Source organism: Muntiacus reevesi, chromosome 3, assembly GCF_963930625.1.
Source record: "Muntiacus reevesi chromosome 3, mMunRee1.1, whole genome shotgun sequence".
Taxonomy (NCBI): domain Eukaryota; kingdom Metazoa; phylum Chordata; class Mammalia; order Artiodactyla; family Cervidae; genus Muntiacus; species Muntiacus reevesi.
In genome coordinates, this window is record NC_089251.1 from 163,500,338 (window position 1) to 163,518,140 (window position 17,803).

At 54.2% G+C, this 17,803-nt stretch overlaps 1 protein-coding gene across 1 annotated transcript in view; it reads right to left on the reverse strand.

Annotated features, from left to right (window-relative positions):
• The window catches only part of IGF2R (insulin like growth factor 2 receptor), a 101,746-nt gene that overhangs the window by 20,024 nt on the left and 63,919 nt on the right, over positions 1-17,803 (reverse strand). Inside the window, exons 22-35 of the mRNA XM_065931019.1 lie at positions 15,420-15,615; positions 12,401-12,571; positions 11,515-11,658; positions 11,256-11,431; positions 10,916-11,003; positions 10,248-10,463; positions 9,370-9,500; positions 9,028-9,125; positions 5,705-5,841; positions 4,414-4,604; positions 3,204-3,330; positions 2,310-2,429; positions 1,781-2,037; positions 1,272-1,490 (exon numbers count right to left, since the gene is read on the reverse strand). Of these exons, the coding sequence (XP_065787091.1) occupies positions 1,272-1,490; positions 1,781-2,037; positions 2,310-2,429; positions 3,204-3,330; positions 4,414-4,604; positions 5,705-5,841; positions 9,028-9,125; positions 9,370-9,500; positions 10,248-10,463; positions 10,916-11,003; positions 11,256-11,431; positions 11,515-11,658; positions 12,401-12,571; positions 15,420-15,615 (2,271 nt within the window). The remainder of the gene's footprint in view (positions 1-1,271; positions 1,491-1,780; positions 2,038-2,309; positions 2,430-3,203; positions 3,331-4,413; positions 4,605-5,704; positions 5,842-9,027; positions 9,126-9,369; positions 9,501-10,247; positions 10,464-10,915; positions 11,004-11,255; positions 11,432-11,514; positions 11,659-12,400; positions 12,572-15,419; positions 15,616-17,803) is intronic.

Genomic DNA, 17,803 nt, shown 5'->3' on the forward strand with positions numbered 1-17,803 from the left:
TGAGTGTGTGTGTGAGAGATGAGTGTGTATGTGTGTGAGATAAGTGTGTGTGTGGTGTGTGAGAGATGAGTGTGTGTGTGTGTGAGATGAGTGTATGTGGTGTGTGAGAGCTAAGTGTGAGAAATGAGTACATGTGTGGTGTGTGAGATGAGTGTGTGTGTGAGAGATGAATGTGTATGTGTGTGAGATAAGTGTGTGTGTGTGGTGTGTGAGAGATGAGTGTGTTTGAGATAAGTGTCTGTGTGTGGTATGTGAGAGGTAAGGGTGAGAAATGAGTATATGTGTGGTGTGTGTGAGATGAGTGTGTGTGTGAGAGGTGAGTGTGTGTGGTGTGTGAGAGGTGAGTATGTATGTGTGTGTTTAAGATGAGTGTGTGAGAGAGGAGTGTGTGAATGACGCCACACAACGTGCTCTGCTCATCACGCTGGGGCCACGCTGACACACCACCCTCTCTGGTCAGGGAATTTCCTCTCTTCTTTTTAAATCTGGAAGAAGGGAGCCAGGCGGGAGAAGACGGCCCCGGCCGCCGCCAGGAAGGCTGACCACAAGCACTTCCTGCCGACACCAACTGTCCAGGCCCTGCGCTTGTGACACGGCCATGCTCTGGTCAAGCTCACATCACAGCCAACGTCCCCAGCCACAGCCCACGTCTCTCCCCACCCACACCACCGGTAACATCCATCCATGACAAGGACATCTAGTACCTCGGGACAGGACTCACTGTTAAACCAAGGGAGAAACAGACCGCTCCTGGGGTGCATTTCATTCCAAATAACACACGCCGAGAACTGGACAACACGCGAACATGACTCGTGAAGGCAATGTTTGCAGAGACCCAAGCCTACGCTGGGAAATGCTAGCACAAACACCAAAGCTTTCAAGGCAGAATGCTTAGTTATTAGCCAACTGGCTTACGCCCTTAATTATAAACTCATTTACCAAAGAACCTGCTTGTATTTCACAAGCTTTTAATGACAGAAGACCCGCACTTAAGCAAAGACACCAAGCTCCGTCAACATCCTTGGAGACTAACCTGATACAAAAATGCCCTCTCTCCGCATGCGTGTTCACATTTTCTCCCATAACTTCGATCACAACGAGCGACAGCTCAATGTACAAACCCTCACGTTCCTCTTCCCCTGGCGGACCCAGACTCGCAGAGTACCCAGCTCACTTCCCCTGAAGGCTCTCCACCGACAGCAAGACATGCGACGCGCAGGGGGCCGCTGAAACACCCTGCGGGACGGGCTCTGCCCCGGGCCCATACTCACTATCGGGGGCCCGTCCACGGGGACTTTGCACACGGCGGTGCCGGCGGGGCAGGGCACTCCGTGCATGGGGTTGAGCGGCTGGCAGATGTTGATGTAGAAATCGGGGCCGGTGTCAGAGCGGTCGTCCTCACTCTCGTCGTAGGCTTCGTAACCCCCGGTGCGGTGGATGAGTGGGGACAGGTCGATGAGGGAGCTGCCGTTCCTCACGGAGCACTCGGTCTATCAGACGGGAAACACACCTCTACGTTGGCATCTACAACACCTGAGCTCCTGACCACCGACCACGCGGTCACTGCAAGGGTGTAGGCTGACGGTAAATGCGCTAAAGGTGGATCAACGCCCCACCCCCCCCACCCCCACGATGTGCTTTGCTTTATTTAGCGTCAGGCATTCTGATCCAAACATTATCGGGGCCTCAGGAGTGGATGAGAAGGGGGCGGGGGCGCCCAGGGACCCACGGGAGAAGCGGACGCCCCCTGGGCTGGGCTGGCCGGGCGGCCCAGGCTCACCGTCTGCTCGCAGGCCAGAGGCGTGTGCCAGGAGAAGAAGAGCGTGCACGTGCGCTTGTCCAGGGAAATCAGCATGGGCCTGTTGGTGGGCCCCACCTCAGGCCTGCACACGAAGCTGAAGACGCTCTTGTAGCTCTGGCCGGTCTTGGAGGGGCAGGGGGAGCCGCCCTCATACACCAGCTGTAAGACCTGGTCCACATAGGTCAGCCGCTTGCTCGCCTTGCCCACGCTGATCCTGGTCTGCCCAAAGCAGGCCCCTGTCCCGGCAGAGCGGGGGCAGGACACACAGTCAGGACTCAAAGCACTCGCTTCCTGCCAACACACTTCCTGCAGACCCAGACGCTGCCACCCACAGCTGGCACTGCTGGGGGTGCTATGCAACTTCAGCAAATGCTACACGTCTAATACTTCACCCCATGGTTACAAATCACGCCCTCACGGCCCCCACCCCGACCCCAAGAGGGTTGCTGCCGATGAAGGCATCTGATCTCTTCGCCGGAGGGGAGCGTGGAGGGCAGGCCGCACTCACCCACGCCGGGGGCGCAGTTCTCGTTGTCCCCGCACACACTGAGGAAGACCAGCCCCTTCTCACTGTAGGCAGCGGTGAAGCCGGCCCGGCCGCTCAGAGAGGTCAGGTCAAACAAGTGTCCTGCACAGGGTGTGGGGGGGCACACAGTGACCCCTCACCCGTGTGCTCAGACACGGATCCCTCGGGCCATGTGGCCCCGGACTCCTCGTGATGGATCTGCCCCCTTCACCAGCTGAGCCCTGGGAAACTTCCTGACCCGCTAGAGAGTATTGGGGTGGGGGGGGGTGTCCTCCTGGGGCTGGGCCTCAGCAGCCTGTGATTCGGGGTGGGGGGAGGTTGGGGAGGCCCTGACGGCACTTTCGGCTGCCAGAGAAGCAACCTGCAGCCTCCCAGGTCCCCAGCGCTGAGACCCAGCAGTTCCCTGGGTGCCCCCCTGCCCCCGACATTAACCCGGAAAGGGAACAGGAGGCCGACTCCAGCTCCGCAGGCCAGGAGCTAGGGACTGACGGCCCCAGAAACAGGGGCAGTGGAAGCACAGGTCTCGGGATGGGCTGTCTCCTCCACTGAAGGAGACTCCCAAGTCAACAGCAGCCTGCAGAACCAGCAGAAAACCCCAACGTGCACCCTCCAGACAGGACACTGCCTACTCCTCAACCTCACCCGGGGCCTCTCAGCATGCGGGGGGTAGGCGGGGGCCCTCACTGCAGGGGCGGGGCGGGGGGAGACGGGGGCCCTCACTGCAGGGGCGGGGCGGGGGGAGACCAGTGGGGTCTCTCACTGCAGGGGCGGGGCGGGGGGAGACCAGTGGGGTCTCTCATTGCAGGGGCGGTGCGGGGGGAGGTGGGGGCCCTCACTGAAGGGGTGGGGCGGGGGGAGGCGGGGTCCCTCACTCACCCGTGGCGGGGTTGGTGACCTGGCAGTCGTCATGCACGTTGCTCTTCACCGGGCAGGCGGCGGCTGTGGGCCAGGAGAAGGTGTACTCACAGTCCTCCACCGCGCTGATGAACATGGGCCTGGAGTTCTAGAAACGAGCACAGACAAAGACGGCTGCAGACGGGCCGCAGGGCGGACGTGGGGACAGCGCTGACCCCTGTCAGCAGGAGCTCCCCTGCACCGCCTGTGACTCGTCCGTCCCAGCGTCTTTGTGGGATAGGGGCAGGTTCAGAAAAGGCAAGGGGCCAGGGACTGCTCCCGAGACGCCCCCGGGGCCTGACACACACGGGGGGAGACGCAGCCTGAGATCCACGTGGGGGCCAGGGGCGTGTTCCTACAGTGAGACTGGGCGGACGAATGACTAGCCGAGGGCCACCATGAGTCATGAATGAGGAAACCCGCCGTCATGTTCTGAAAACCGGAACTGAAATTTGTTACAGTGGATAAAAGGGGAAGCGCCGCCAGGAGGACTGGTGATAGCTGTGAACTGACCGATCCCTGCACCGTTTGGACAAGGGAGACTCCCTGCAGCTCGGATGTGCCTCATCCATGCGCCTCGGGCCAGACTGGGGCAGCAGGACCCTTCTCCCCAGATAACCCATCCCCGGGCACCCATGAGCAGAGACCCCAGAGGCCCCTCAGCTGTCCTGCTGAGGAAGCTCAAGAGCTGGCCTGGAACTGGGTCTGCCCGACCTGCCGTTTTTATCCCGGAAGATGAAGGGTAGGCTGGCAAACAGCAGTTCTCTCTCCAGCCTCCAGGGGGCTGAGTCAGACTTTGACAATGATGATGATGCCGACTCAGTCACACAGTCGTATCTGACTCTCTGCAACCCCATGGACTGTAGCCCACCAGGCTCATCTGCCCATGTGATTCTCCGGGCGAGAATACTGGAGCGGGTAGCCATGCCCTCCTCCAGGGGACAGTCCCGGGACTGAACCTGCAACTCCGACACTGCAGGCAGACACTCAACCACTAAGCCACCAGGGAAGCCCCTAACTCTGGAAGCTGAATTGCCGGGCGGGTACCCGGGACCAGAAGCCCGAGGCCGCACTGTGTGCCCCGTTAGGCCGGGTCGCCCTGCGTGCTTCCCCACGCACCCCAAGGAAGTGAGACGTCAGTCCTGCTGACTCGGGCAGGACCCGCCGGGGTGGACACAGCGGGGTTACTCACCACGTGGCTCTCGCTGCACGTGAAGCGGATGGTGGTTGACTTCTTTCGAATCTGGTCTGGACACAAGTCGCCGTCGACGTACTTCAGGATGGTCAAGCCCTGGCTCCATTGAGGACTGTCCCGCACCCTGCCCAGGTTCACGGGCTTGGGGCCACCCAGCAGACACGCAGCCGCCTCCGGAGGGCATGGCTCTGTGGCACAAGCAGAGACGATTAAGAGTGACCGGCGGCCGCTTTCCAGACTAGGACTCACGAGGCACTAATGTCTGGCACGCGACACATTTGACTCTAACAATCACGCCAAAATACCAGTGATTCCCATCGTTTAAGTGAGATGCCGATGACACCACGAGCTCTCATGACATGAAACATTATTTTTTTTGCAGATGGACTGGGAGGGTAGGCGCAGTGTCAGGAGAATTCAAGGCAGGAAGCCCTCAATTTTTCTGACCCCCAAACAGGATGAAGCTGAGAATACCCAGACTGAGCCAATGGGACATTGTAAATGACCTATGTTCATGCGCTATCTTTATTTCAGAAGTCACCAAGAACTGCGCCGACTTCCCAATCCTGGATATGTCTGAGCCACCTGTCCTGGGGAAAGAACAGGCCCCACTTCGTGAACTGAGTGTGGGGTCACCAGGCTGGCCAGCACACAAAGCAAAGGGAATGTGGCCACGTCCACATACCTACCATGCAGTGGAGAAAATCACTAAAAAATACAAAAAAACAATAGCGCCCCCTTTGAGTTGAGCCAGACAAGATGTGAGTGGGGCTGCATAAAACCCCCAGGGAGACAGAACAAGCTCCGTCTTCAGGATCCCAGCAGGCCGGGGGCAGCATCAGGGGTCTCTCCAGGTTGCTGCTCCTGGTCCCTGCGTCCAACCAGCTCTCGCCTCATCACTGGCACCAAGGGTCTGGGTGCATCGTACCAGGACCCCCACTGCTTTATTCTCAGTAAATACAGAGGGTGTGCGCCCACACAGACATTCCCTGCCTTCCAATCTCCTGTCCTGGCTGAGAACCACCTGCCACCATGATTACCTCCCCCAACCTCCGTCTCTTGACATTTGAAACAGGTCCAAACGCTCCCAGCATGCCTTCAGCACTGATTCACCCTGGACCCACCAGGGCCTGGTCATCAAGACCCTCAGATAATTTCTCCTTTCCATTCCTGGCTAATGTGTCCCGACTCCCATGTTGGAGAGTGACGTGCCTTCGAAGGATCCGTCCTGACTCCCTCTCCCCCAACACACTCCCTATGAGCCACGAGCCCCCGAGCCCCCGCTCACCTGAGCCGGCCTGCGGGGACAGGGACTTGCACACGTTGATGAGATAGTGCTCGGTGGACCCCGTGCCTGTGATGGCCTCCCAGTTGTCGCTGTACCTCGACAGGGATGAGAGGTCGTAGGTGTTCCCATCCTGGTTTCTGAGGGGAAAGAAAAAGCACCAGGTGAGGTTCAGCTGGATTCTGACGTGGTCTCAAGTGCCCCGGAATCAGCAACAACACAGCCTGAGCTCAGGAAACGCCAAGTCTTGGTGCAACGAAATTACATATTCAACAATAACAACAACAAAAAAGCAAAGCGTAAGCGCTCGCTCTGCTCAGGGCGGTGAGGAGACAGGGGTACACGGACGGCTGAGGCACGTAGCGCCCAGGGCATCCTGGCCCAGCCACCTGCTGTCCAAGCCGGAGGCCCCCAGCAGTCCCCCAAGTAAACTGGGCTGGCGCTGACCTCCTCGGGGGAAGGCTCACTTCCTGCAGGAACCCCAGGCAGGGCCAGGCACCGAGAGGCAGCCCTCCACCAGGCGCAGAGTCAAGGTGGAGACAGTCTGCCCACCAGGCCCAAGTCAGGTGGAGACACAGGACGACCAGAGGCACCACTTCACCCGAGGAGACCAGAGTCAGCCATTCGTTCAAAGACATGCCATGGGGGGGGGGGGGGGGGGGGGTGTTGATAGAAATGGATAAAAGTCGCCCATCCTAAGAAGTCTGGAGAGGCCACGGGTAATTTTATTTTTTTTAGTGTACAGTATAACAGACAGTAATCAGTGTGCAGAGAAAAAATAAGGCAGGGAAGAGAATATAAAGTTTGAAAGGGGAAAGAGAAAGTGAGATTTTTAGACAGTGGCCAGAGAAGACCATCTCTGAATAAGCTCAGGATGATGCGGAAGGGCCCACCCCACAGGGAAGGGGCGGAGGGAGCAGTGGGAACCAGGGGCCAGGGGCACAGAACGCCAGGGTGTCCACAGGAAAACACGGGGCTCCGTGTGGACGGAGCAGGGCAGACCAGAGCGTGGCACAGCGGGGGCTGAGGCTGGCATCACGACGGGGGGGTGTCCCGGCCCACGAGACAACTTCAGCTGGTAGCTCCAAACAACACAGGGCTTCATCGCATCACGGGGTTGCGACAAGATCGGCCTGGGCTGACTCACAATCTCCCAGGACCACTCTGGCCTACGGACATACCACTCTAAACATTCCTGATCTTGTCTAATACGACCTCCCAGGCCTGTGCAGGGCCAGTCCACCGTGGCCAGGGGATCACTGAGGGACCACTGCACCCACGCAGGGGGAGATGGGGACGGTCTAAACCAGGGTAGATGCTGCCTCAGGAAGACAGAACTCTAGGTACTTTGAAAGCTGAGGGATCATTAATGGGATGAGAGTGAAAGGATGGGGCTGGCATTAATATCGGCATCTGTGGGAGACACAGACATGTGCAGAAGCTGATCCTCAAGAACTTCATAGAATGGACCATCTGATAGAGATTTACTGTAAATGGTTACAGACCTAAAAGAAGAAACTGAAACTAAAAGAAGGGGGTGGAGTGGAGGGAAGAAATGATGAAATGGAGGAAGAAATGAGAAAGAGTACCAAACGGAACTCCATTGTGAAAACTACAGTCGTGAAAATTAAAAAGACAACAAAGTTAGAAGAGCAAATTGAATCAGCTGATAAGAGAACCAGTTAATTGGAAATAGATCTAAGGAAACAAAATGCAGGACAGAAACAGATAAAAAAAAGACATTTAAAATATAGGGTGCATACAATAGGCAAAGTGTTAAGATATGATTAATAAAGGGCCCAGAACAAAAGACACAGAATAGATTAGAGGCAACCTTCAAAAATACAGTCACTGAAAATATTCCTTACTGAATAACAGGCATACATCTTCAGTTTTAAAAAGCACCACCTTCCAAGCAACATAAATAACAAAGCCATGTGTAAGCAAAACAGACTGAGGCCATAGAACAAACCCAAGGGAACATATACAGAAAAAGCAGGTTATCCACCTAGGAATGAAACTAGGACTGCAAGGCCAGGCTCTCCAACAGCGACCCTAGATGGGTCACCTCCCATGGCTGGTGCACACACACAGAAGGATTCAGCCGGACTTCTGTACCAAGTGAGTGGTGATAAAACTGAGCCTTCTCACGTGAAGGCCAAGGTCACCTCCACACACTCCCTACTGGTACAGGACCGCCAGGCAGTGTTACGGTGTGGCTTGGACCCCAGGACCAGCTCCAACAGCCTGAGGAGCCAGCTTCGGAAGACGCGCTGGTTCCTTCCTAGTCCCAAGTGGGACATCCTGGCGCAAAGTGCTTACCCCGACAGAGACCAGAAGCAAGCAATCGCAAACCAGCGCGCTGTGTAGCGTTATACTAAACAGAGTACTTAGAGAATGAAAATCAGGTCAAAAGGAAAGGGAACAGTGCAAAAAGGAAGAGTAAGCCACAGAAACAGAGAGATTTCTTTTCCTTTCCAAAGGAAAAAATTTATACAGTCAAACAACCAATGAGCATTTTTTAAAACCACAACTTACAACTTATGTGAGAAGGAAAAAAATAAGTCAGAGTAAAACACTAGACCACAATCCTGTGGAGTCTGGGAGAATGTGTTTGGCGCTAAAACAGTCTACGTTATTTCAAGGTTGGAGGGGTGAGCAGAGCTATGGGCAACTTCAGCTTCCTGTTAAATCAAAAATACACGTGTAAGGCAACCGTTAAAAGAAAACGGATTATAATTCAGGGAAAGCATGATAAGATTTTTTAAAAAGAGAACAAAAATTAGAATTCGTATCCTCAGAGATAATTAGAAGGACTTAAGTGAAATTTAAAATATAACTTTCCAAAGGATAATTTTTTTAAAGTTCAGAAAATATTCCAGAATGGAGTAAAAACTCACAGAAGATGAGCAACAAACTTTTTCACCAAACGTGCATGGTTCTTGTCATAAATCGGACAAGGCCTTCAAAACTGAGGGAAAACTAATTTGACTCTGTTGTAATCCTCATTGCACCTCATCAGATCTGAGAGCAAGTCAGTGGCATTTTCAGACAATGCATGGGTTCTCTGCTACCCAATCTCTCCACAGTACAGGAGGATACGCTCCAACAAAACAAACAAAAAGAATACAAAACAAAGGACCTAAAACCCAAGAAGCAACGGACCTAATGAAGCCAAGAGTGATCTGAGAGTTTAATATGCAGGAACTAAAGCCTAGAGTGCTCACCTGATCTAATTCCCTGTCCCACTGGCCCCTAACTATTAAAGCAAAATATTACCGTGTAAACCTGACTGCCCCCCGAGAGTCAACGCCCCATCGACTTACTTGAACGAACACTCGGTCAGGTCGAAGGGCGGGCAGGCATACTGCGTGCGCCACTCAAACAAGTAGGAGCAATCGGAAGTCTCCTGGAGGAACACGGGCTGCAAGGGCAGAGACGAGCAAGTCAAACGGGAAACCCTGGGTGGCCGGTGCTTTGAGGACGCACACAGGAAGGGACAGACCTGCTCGTTAAGCGTGAGACAAAACTGATCGAGGTTTTGAAGACCATGTCTGTAAATCATACGCGTGAACTAGGTTTAGCCAGGAGGTTGCACAAGAGTTAAGAGCAGGCTCGCTTTAAGAAAGATGAAGCCAGGGTGAGGTCCCCGCCCTGCACACACTCACCGCCTGCGTGCTGCGGTCGCAGTAGAAAAAGATGGTGGTGGAACGCTGGTACACCTTGTGGCAGGTGTCGCCCCCCGTGTAGTTCATCTTCAGCACCCCGTTCTCGTAGGTCAGCTTCTGGGTAAAGAGACCTGCCGAAGAAGTAGCCGGGGAAACGGGGATGGGCTCAGGAAGCCCACGGCTGGTCAGCACAGACGCGGCCCATCGCACGCCCTGAACAAACCCCGACAAGACCGAGCACGCCTGGCCCCCCGGCTCCTTGAACCAGGCCTCCTCTCGCCCCAGGCCGTGACCTCCGGACCAACAGACACACAGACCACAGACCGACAGGTCGATGACACGCAGACACTCCTCGACCCGATGAGCTCAGAGGATGCCGGTTCCTCAGGGAGGCCCAAGGACTCACCCTGTCAGCTACTTCATGATTTTTTTTAAATTCATAAATGCATCACCACCTGCCCAGCTGCTGAGAGCGCGTGAGGACCGACAGCCTGCCCTACCAGCTTCACGGCCCAGCCCTGCACCAGACACACGCCCTTTGTCTTTGTTCCACAAAGTACCACCCCAGAGCACCCACCAGCAGTCCAGTGGGTCCCAAAGCTGGGATAAAAAAGAAGGAATATTAATTGAAAACTAGTGTCGCTAAAAAAGAATGTAATAAACTCTTAATGACATGCGTCAGTGTGTGTCCTGGGTGGTTTCACAAAAACCAAGTGAAACCAGAGACATTGCTAACACAGTTTTACCAGGACATGGCAGACGTACTTCTTTTTCAACAAAGATACTGTCTCACGATCTTAAAACACAAGATATAATATATCATCTTAAATATGGAATTCCATTCTTTTGCAAGAAGAGAAGGAAGAAAACCACAATACCTGCCACTTTTTGAAATCCATCGGGTCCCCGCTTTTCCTGGCATGATGAGATGACCTTGGACTTGTCACTGGTCGGGCAGACGCCGGACGACAGCTCTCCGCAGACCCGGAAGTAATAGGTGTATTCACCGGCCCGCACGACGGTGTCATTCAGACCAAGAGGTATCAGGTTATACAGGTGGCCGTGCCTCGGATCTCTAACCTCGCAGTAGTCTCCTTCAAGAACATGAGAGGGGAAGGGCAATGACCCATACACGCACACACACACACCTTCAGGCAAGATTTCTGCAAACTTTAGTCAGCTAGGTACTGTCCTAGACCTTACACACCATTTCCACCTTCTCTCCTTCTGGCTTGTATGCCTAAGACAAACTGCCCACAGTCTTCTAGAAAAGCTTAGGTCACCAGACGAATGAAGATCCACTTAAAACCAAACCTCCCGTTCATGATCCGAAGTGTGAGACGCCAACAGCCCATTGACCCAGCAAGGGAGGAGAATGTCGCGGGTGAAGGGAGTGGAGTGGAAAACGCAAGGACAAGACGCTATCCACCCACTAATCAATACACAGGCGTCTCGAGAGAGCGCGCAAGGCTTCACATTGAAGATGCTATCAGAGCACGCCCTACATCACACTTCCACAACCTGGATGAGCGGGGCCAGGTCTTACCTTCCGCGCGCACAACGGGACAGGCTTCCACAGTTCTCCAGAGAAACACGAACTCACAGTCATTCTGGAGCTGGAAGGTCGGGGAGCCCTGCAACCGAAACCAGGGCTCAGTGCATGCACGTCCACTTAAGAAGGGAGTCAAACGGTAGCAGAACGGACACCCAGCTCTTCGCCTCCACGAGAGAAGTACATGGGCAGCCCTTAGGGAACACACCAGACCAGGACACTCTGGTCCGACCCCATCAACAGCCTAAAACCCCCGAACACTCAGGCAGGTTCGGCATCAGACACGGGACCCGGAGGCTGGGGGAGGCTGCAAGGAGGCTGCACAGACACGCACCGTCGTGTGGGCACACTCAAGGTTTATCCTGGTGGAGAAACGCTGGTTCTTGCACTTGTCCCCGTTGACGTAGACGAGGGTCAGGGACCCGTTGGCGCCCACCTGAGGACTGATCTGTACGCTGCCCAGGTTCAAGCTGCTCTCTTCTGTCACCAGGCAGGACCCCACGGCGGTGCCTGCAAGGGCCGGGAGACAGCGTTGAAGGTGACAGGGAGGGGAGGAAGGTAGGGCGAACGTGAGTCCGGGGCTTGGCACGCACCGTGGCAGCCGGGAATGTACGGGAGAGGTGTGCACACGCTCAGGTAGAAGGTCCTCTTTTTCCCCTCGTCGAACGTGTCAACCGCGGTCCAGGGCTTCCTGGCTTTGCTCAGGCCGCTGAGATCATACTCGTTCCCGGCGGAGTCTGAAACACAAGGAAGCGCTGCAGAGCCCTGCCTTCCTGGTAGCCCTGGGCACCACCTTCAACCCCAAAGGCCAAGGATGCAGGAACTTAACACTCGTAACAGAAATGAGACCCACAGGAGGCCAAGAGGCATCTCCTGCAGAGACATGCACCAGCCCTGAAGCTCGAAACTGCCGTGACAGCACGTCCCGGGCAGGGCCCGTGGGTGAGACTTGGAGCTCCCAATGCAGAGTTCGATCCCTGGGCAGGGAACTAAGATCCCACATGCATGTGGCACAGTCAACACTTTTTTACAAGTCAAAAAACTTTAATTAAAAAAAAAAACTTAGTGATTCCTGATTTTAAAAATTCCTTTTAATTCAAAAACAAAAACAAACAAATAGGCTGTAACAACACAGCGCCACGGCTGAGGAGGTGGGGGCCGCCATGAAGAGTGAGGACCCAGCTCAGAGTCGGCTTTAGCCTTCTTCTGTTCTTCTCCCTCCAGTCAGAAGCGCCAACAGTGCACTTGATGTTTTCCCCCTAGTTTTCTTCTCTGTCCTTAAGCAGCTTCTGATCCCAAACAAGAGCTCAAAACCGGGAACCCAGATTCACTTCAAGAGAAGTTTTACAACTCTAGGCGTCATTCAAGGGACCCATGTAACACAAATGCCAGGCTGCCTGTAAAGTAAAACACACGCGCACGCACACACACACATCCATACGCTCACACGCACGCGCACACACTTCCGGCCGGTCTCACCTGTGACTTGGCAGTCTACCGGAGAAGGCACACAGGCCAGCGCGGTTTCAAACTCGAAGAACGTGTCCCGGATGCCCAGGCGAGAGTCGATGTCCTGGTGCAGGAACCTGGGCGTCCCGGGGTAAACGTCGTCGTTGCAGATGAAGCGTAAGACGAAGGTGTCAGCCCTCCCTGGGAACAGAAAGCCAGACTGTTGAGAAACAGCAGGGACCACAGTGTGGCCAGTCATGTGTGGGGCACCGGGACAGCGTGCCCAGACATGAGCCTCCAGGCCATCTGCTAAGACAGTGTCACGACACCCGATCTGTTCCAGGGACCTGAGCTATGAAGACGTCACACTCACTGGGACAGCGACCCTCGTAAGGAAGGTTCACACCATGAACACAGTGTCTTGGCGTTCTTCTATTCTAAGAAGGATGAGAGTGCTGCATCCATTTATCCACCAAACACTAGAAAACCATCACTCTCCTTCAAGGGCTTATTCAACAATATTTACTAAGTTCCTACTACACACAGGAGTGAGAGAAACAGAGGAAAACCCGCTCTCCTGGGAGCTGACCCTCAAGGCTGCTCAGCGCCCCGACCGTGAGCAGACTTCACGCAGCCTCAGCAGGCCAGATGGAAATGCAGGAAGACACAGCAGGACGGGGCTGAGAAACCCCAGGGCTTGGGGGGGGAGGGCTCACTGGAAGGTGCTATCTGAGCCCAACCCTGAAGAAGGGGAGAAACGACCCGCCTGGCTGTCTAGAGCAGAGGCTGCTGTGAGCAGCGGGAAACACCGAGGACGAGGCTCAGATGGGGAGGGTGGGCCTTCCTGGTTGAGGAGCAGGAGGTCGGAGCGGCCCGAGCGAGGAGCAGCGGGTGTCCCATGGCCAATGGACAGGCCCAGCTGCTGCTCTGGGCACATGGGGAACCCCCCCGCAGGGGGAGGGGGGGTGGTCTGAGCTGGGAGCAATACAACCCAACAGTTTGAACATCACTCGACTTGCGGAGCCGAGCACAGACCGCTGGGGAGGTGGGCAGGGAGGAAGCAGAGATGGCACCGTCAATACAGAGGTTCCTGCGGGGAGGGGACCACGTGGGCAGAGGCTCCACAGAGGGAAGAACCCTGGAGTCATTACCATGTCACTGAGTCCCGCAGTGGTCCCCAGAGCTGCCTGGTTTTCACAGGAGGAAACTGAAGCAGAGGGAGAGGGAGGGACAAGCCTGGAGCAACACAGCTCTAAGGTCAGACGTGTGCTGCACCCCTGGGGGCTGCTGGCGCCTGGATCCCAACCCAGCAGGCAAATGTCAGCGGCTGTCAGCCACACGACCACACTGATAACCCCGCAAGAGACACGGGGTCGTTTTCCAAATTAGGCTAAAATATATATATGTCTATATACACACACATGCACATAAATGTCTAATCTAGTTCATTATTAAACAGTGGGGTCATTTTCCAAATTAGGACAAAAAAAAGGATACATAAATGCCTAATCTATTCCATTTTTAAACAGTACTCTGGAACTGGAAATGAAGAGAATTATAAACAAGACTGAAGGGACCGCTCTGATGGTCTGATGGTTAAGATTCTGAGCTTCCACCACAGGGGGAATGCATTCAACCCCTGACTGGGGAACTAAGACCCCATGTACCACACAGGGTGGCCGAAAAATTTTTTTAATAAAATATTAATAAAACACAAAAGTGAAGCACATTTCTTTTTTGATATCGAGGTGAGCAAGCAGCTGACTCTTTGGACCCAGAGGTGCAGAACTTTACGTCTGTAAAGCAAAGAATTCCCATCCCTCTGAGCTCTACAAACAGACTAAAATCATCCGTCTGTGTCCAAATCGTCCCCAACAAATGAGGCACAATGAGAGCAATTTCCTTTTTAGGCCAACCCTTCGCAGACCTGACAGCAGCCCGCAGACCCACGTCTTCTGTCCTCGAAGTTAAGAAGATCCCTGATTTTTAATCCCCTTCCCAGGAATCCTGAAATCAGCCTTTCAACACCCTAGGAGTCCTCTTCCCGGCGTGTTAATGCATCTGTCAGCTACAGGCAAGGTGCACCGCACGAGCTGATGACTGCAGACTGGCAGAGCCATCCCCACTCCCTTGGGGATCCTGGCTCCCTCTGACACGGCCTCAGACGGCTCCCATATTTTGGGCACCAGACATCATATGACCACCCCTTCCCGAGCCCACACCGGCGCGGTGAGAAGTGCGCAGGTCCAGAAGTCAGACCACGTGGGTTCTAACCTCAGCTGTGCTCATCACCAGCTACGTGACCCTGGGCTGTGTGTGTGTGGCTGCACCTCTGGGGGCCTCCGATCCGCAATGCTGAATAAATGTGTCCGTCGGCAGAACCAGGATTAGAAGTAAGAGACCTGGCTCCCAGTGCTGGCTCTCTCTCCAGGGCGCGAGGCCTTCTGGGCCTTCGTCACCTGGGACGCCAGGAGGTGGCTAAGAAGGGCGTGAGCCAAGAAATGAGGTGCCCGGGGTTGGTGGAAAACGAAGCGGCTCAGCACACGCAGGGCCTCCACGCGGGACCGGCACGCGGCGGCCAGCACGCGTGCACGGTAGCTGCCACTCCACCACCACCGTCCCCCGGGGAGCTCACACTCAGCGTCACACCTGATGATGCCAAAACGGCAACTTTGCTTATGGTCACGGCTGCAGGAAGGAACAGAAATGAGAACCCAATAAAGATGGCAAAACTGTATCATCTTCACCCATCACTTAAATATCTGAAAAACAGGGGGCAAGAGGCCGAGTGAACACTTCCCTGCCAGAGGAGCCACTGGAGGTGCTGGTGGAAGATGTTGGGGGTTGTGGGCTGGGACCCTCCAGCTGCAGAATGCACTCAGGGGCCGGGAGAACACCCTGGAAGCCAGGCACGCGCACTGCACGTAAGGCCAGAGGGCAGCCGGACCCTGAGCGTCTACAGACGCGTGCATGCCTCTCGGAAAGGTCGAGAGTCACAAAACCGCCAGGACGCTGGTGAGTCGCAAAAGCAAGAGGGATCTGAGCTCACCGTTGGGGTGGGAAGGAAGCCCCGCGTAGGTCAGGGTTATAAAGCCCTCGGTGGACAGCTGCAGGTTCTTCTCCAGGCCCACCAGCCTGCTTGGCTGCAGGTTCCTCAGGTCGTCCGTCTGGCTTTCTGCCTCGCAGCCGGAAGCTGGCTTCCCGTCCAGGGTGCCGCAAGCGGGCATCTCACCGCACACATTCAACTGCAGGCCAGGGGGTGAGATCAACACACCAGCTCAGGCTGCACGACCCACCATAGACACAACCCCACAAGGCAAACCCTGCCTTGCCAAACGGCTGTTACCCTTCAGTATCATGCAAAGGACCAGCCTGCCACGTCTGGGCAAGTAAATCCTAAAGCTAGTACATAAGGCAAAAATCAAAGCCCAAACAGCAATGTCCATAAACTGCCTCTAATGGTTTATTCAGACAGCCCTGTATCTTTAAATGTATGAGACATACTGCATGCAACAATACAGAATGTTACAGTATTTTCGACTGTAATAGGAGAAGCAGGTATGATGGAAGTCACATTAATTAAAAAGTAAACATAATGGGATACCCCTGGGGCTTTTTTGTTTAAATAAAAGGCTTTTATTGTGTAAAAACCTTTTTTATGTTCTGAAAAACTGTTTTAAATATTCTGAAATTCTGGAAAAACCTTTCTATGGCTTTATGAAGTCACATATAAATGTGATACATGTGAATACACGTACGTGTATTACATATATGTGAATACACATATGTATAATACACATAATTCGTTTCATTTAGAAGTATAGGTAAGCTTTGCCAACATGATCAAGCCCCACACGTTCCTAACCTGCTGAATACTAATCTAACAATCCTCCTGAAAATTCTTGCTCTGAGTTTCCATTGTAAGCTTACACTGTTAGATACAACACAGAAAACTGTACGTTACTTAATCTTTTATCCAGTTCCCTTTATGTAATGATTTATCCACTTACACTAGAAAGAAACTATTATTCAGTTATACACTAGCAGACATTTTAGAAATGATTCATCACTGTCAAAAAAATTAATTAATATTTGATTTTTCTCCCCAAAGCTGAATTTTTAGAATACAAATCTAAACGTGATTAGATGCATCCAAATTTGGAAAAAGTAGATACCCTGTGTTTCTTTCTTAATTTATTTTTAATTGGAGGATAATGGCTTTACAGTCCTGTGTTGGCCCTGTATCTCTCGAAGCTACCGACACTGTTCCATTTAAAGCCAGAAGTTGACAGAACGGAGCGGAACTCGCTCTTGGGTGTGAGACATGGACAGACTTCTCTATCACGGGTCAGTGTTTATGGACAATGTACACGAAGTTAAGATCTCCGTACACAAAGAGTCTTTCCTTAAGATCACAGTTTCCTATCTAAGAAACGGCCGTGTAGGAACACACCCAGGCCGACGGCCAGCAGCCACGCAGCCCGCAGGAGGACACGTGGCGGGCCAGCCCTGCAGGGCCAGGTGCCAAGACGCCACGCCAAGCAGCCGGCTGGTGGGCGGTGCTGCCGGGGGCCCTTCTGGCAGCACAAAGCCCAGCGCCCTGGCTCCCGGGAGCCTGGTCACCCCACCACGACCGTCATCTGGAGCCTGTCCCTGTTGCCTGCGAACCCTCAGCCGTCACCTCCTCCTGCCCACCTCCCACCCCCCCCACCCAGCCACTGCACAGAAGGAGCTTTTCTGGTCGGCTCTCTGTCGGATCGCCTCTTCCAGCATGGCCCCTACAGAGGTCATCTTCTCTGGCATGTTCTTCCGGGCTCACCTCCTTGGGCAAGTCCTCCAGGGGACTCTCCTCTTCTGACGGGCCCCCAACGGGCTCCACCTTGACGCTCCTGTCTGCGTCTCACACTCACACAGGCAGCCAAACACACTGCAGTCACCTGCGACAACCTGTCCCGAGCCAAACTCTGGGGCTAGCGACCTCTGAGACGGGGTGGGGAAGGGAGGGGCCACGAGCACCGTGCTGCCGGCTGACAAGCCCGCCCCGTGTCGGTGACGGGCCCCGTCGGGGGTCTCCAGGCTCCGGAGCAACCTGCACGCCCTCCCACATGTGCTGTGCCTACAATGCCCCCTCTGTTTCGGTTTTATGACCATCTCATCCCAGCTTCCTGCTTTCAAAGGTTACTCTCTTCTTCCAATGTGGATTCTGCTAGAAAATGTTAAACCGAAATACAGAGTTTGAAAAAGCTCTTTGCCAGCAGCGCTTCGTGAAAATCAAAGTCGCCCAGTCATGTCCGACTCTTTGCGATCCCATGGACTATACAGTCCATGGAATTCTCCAGGCCAGAATACTGGAGTGGGTAGGCTTTCCCTCCTCCATGGGATCTTCCCAACCCAGGGATGGAACCCAGGCCTCCCGCCTTGCAGGAGGATTCT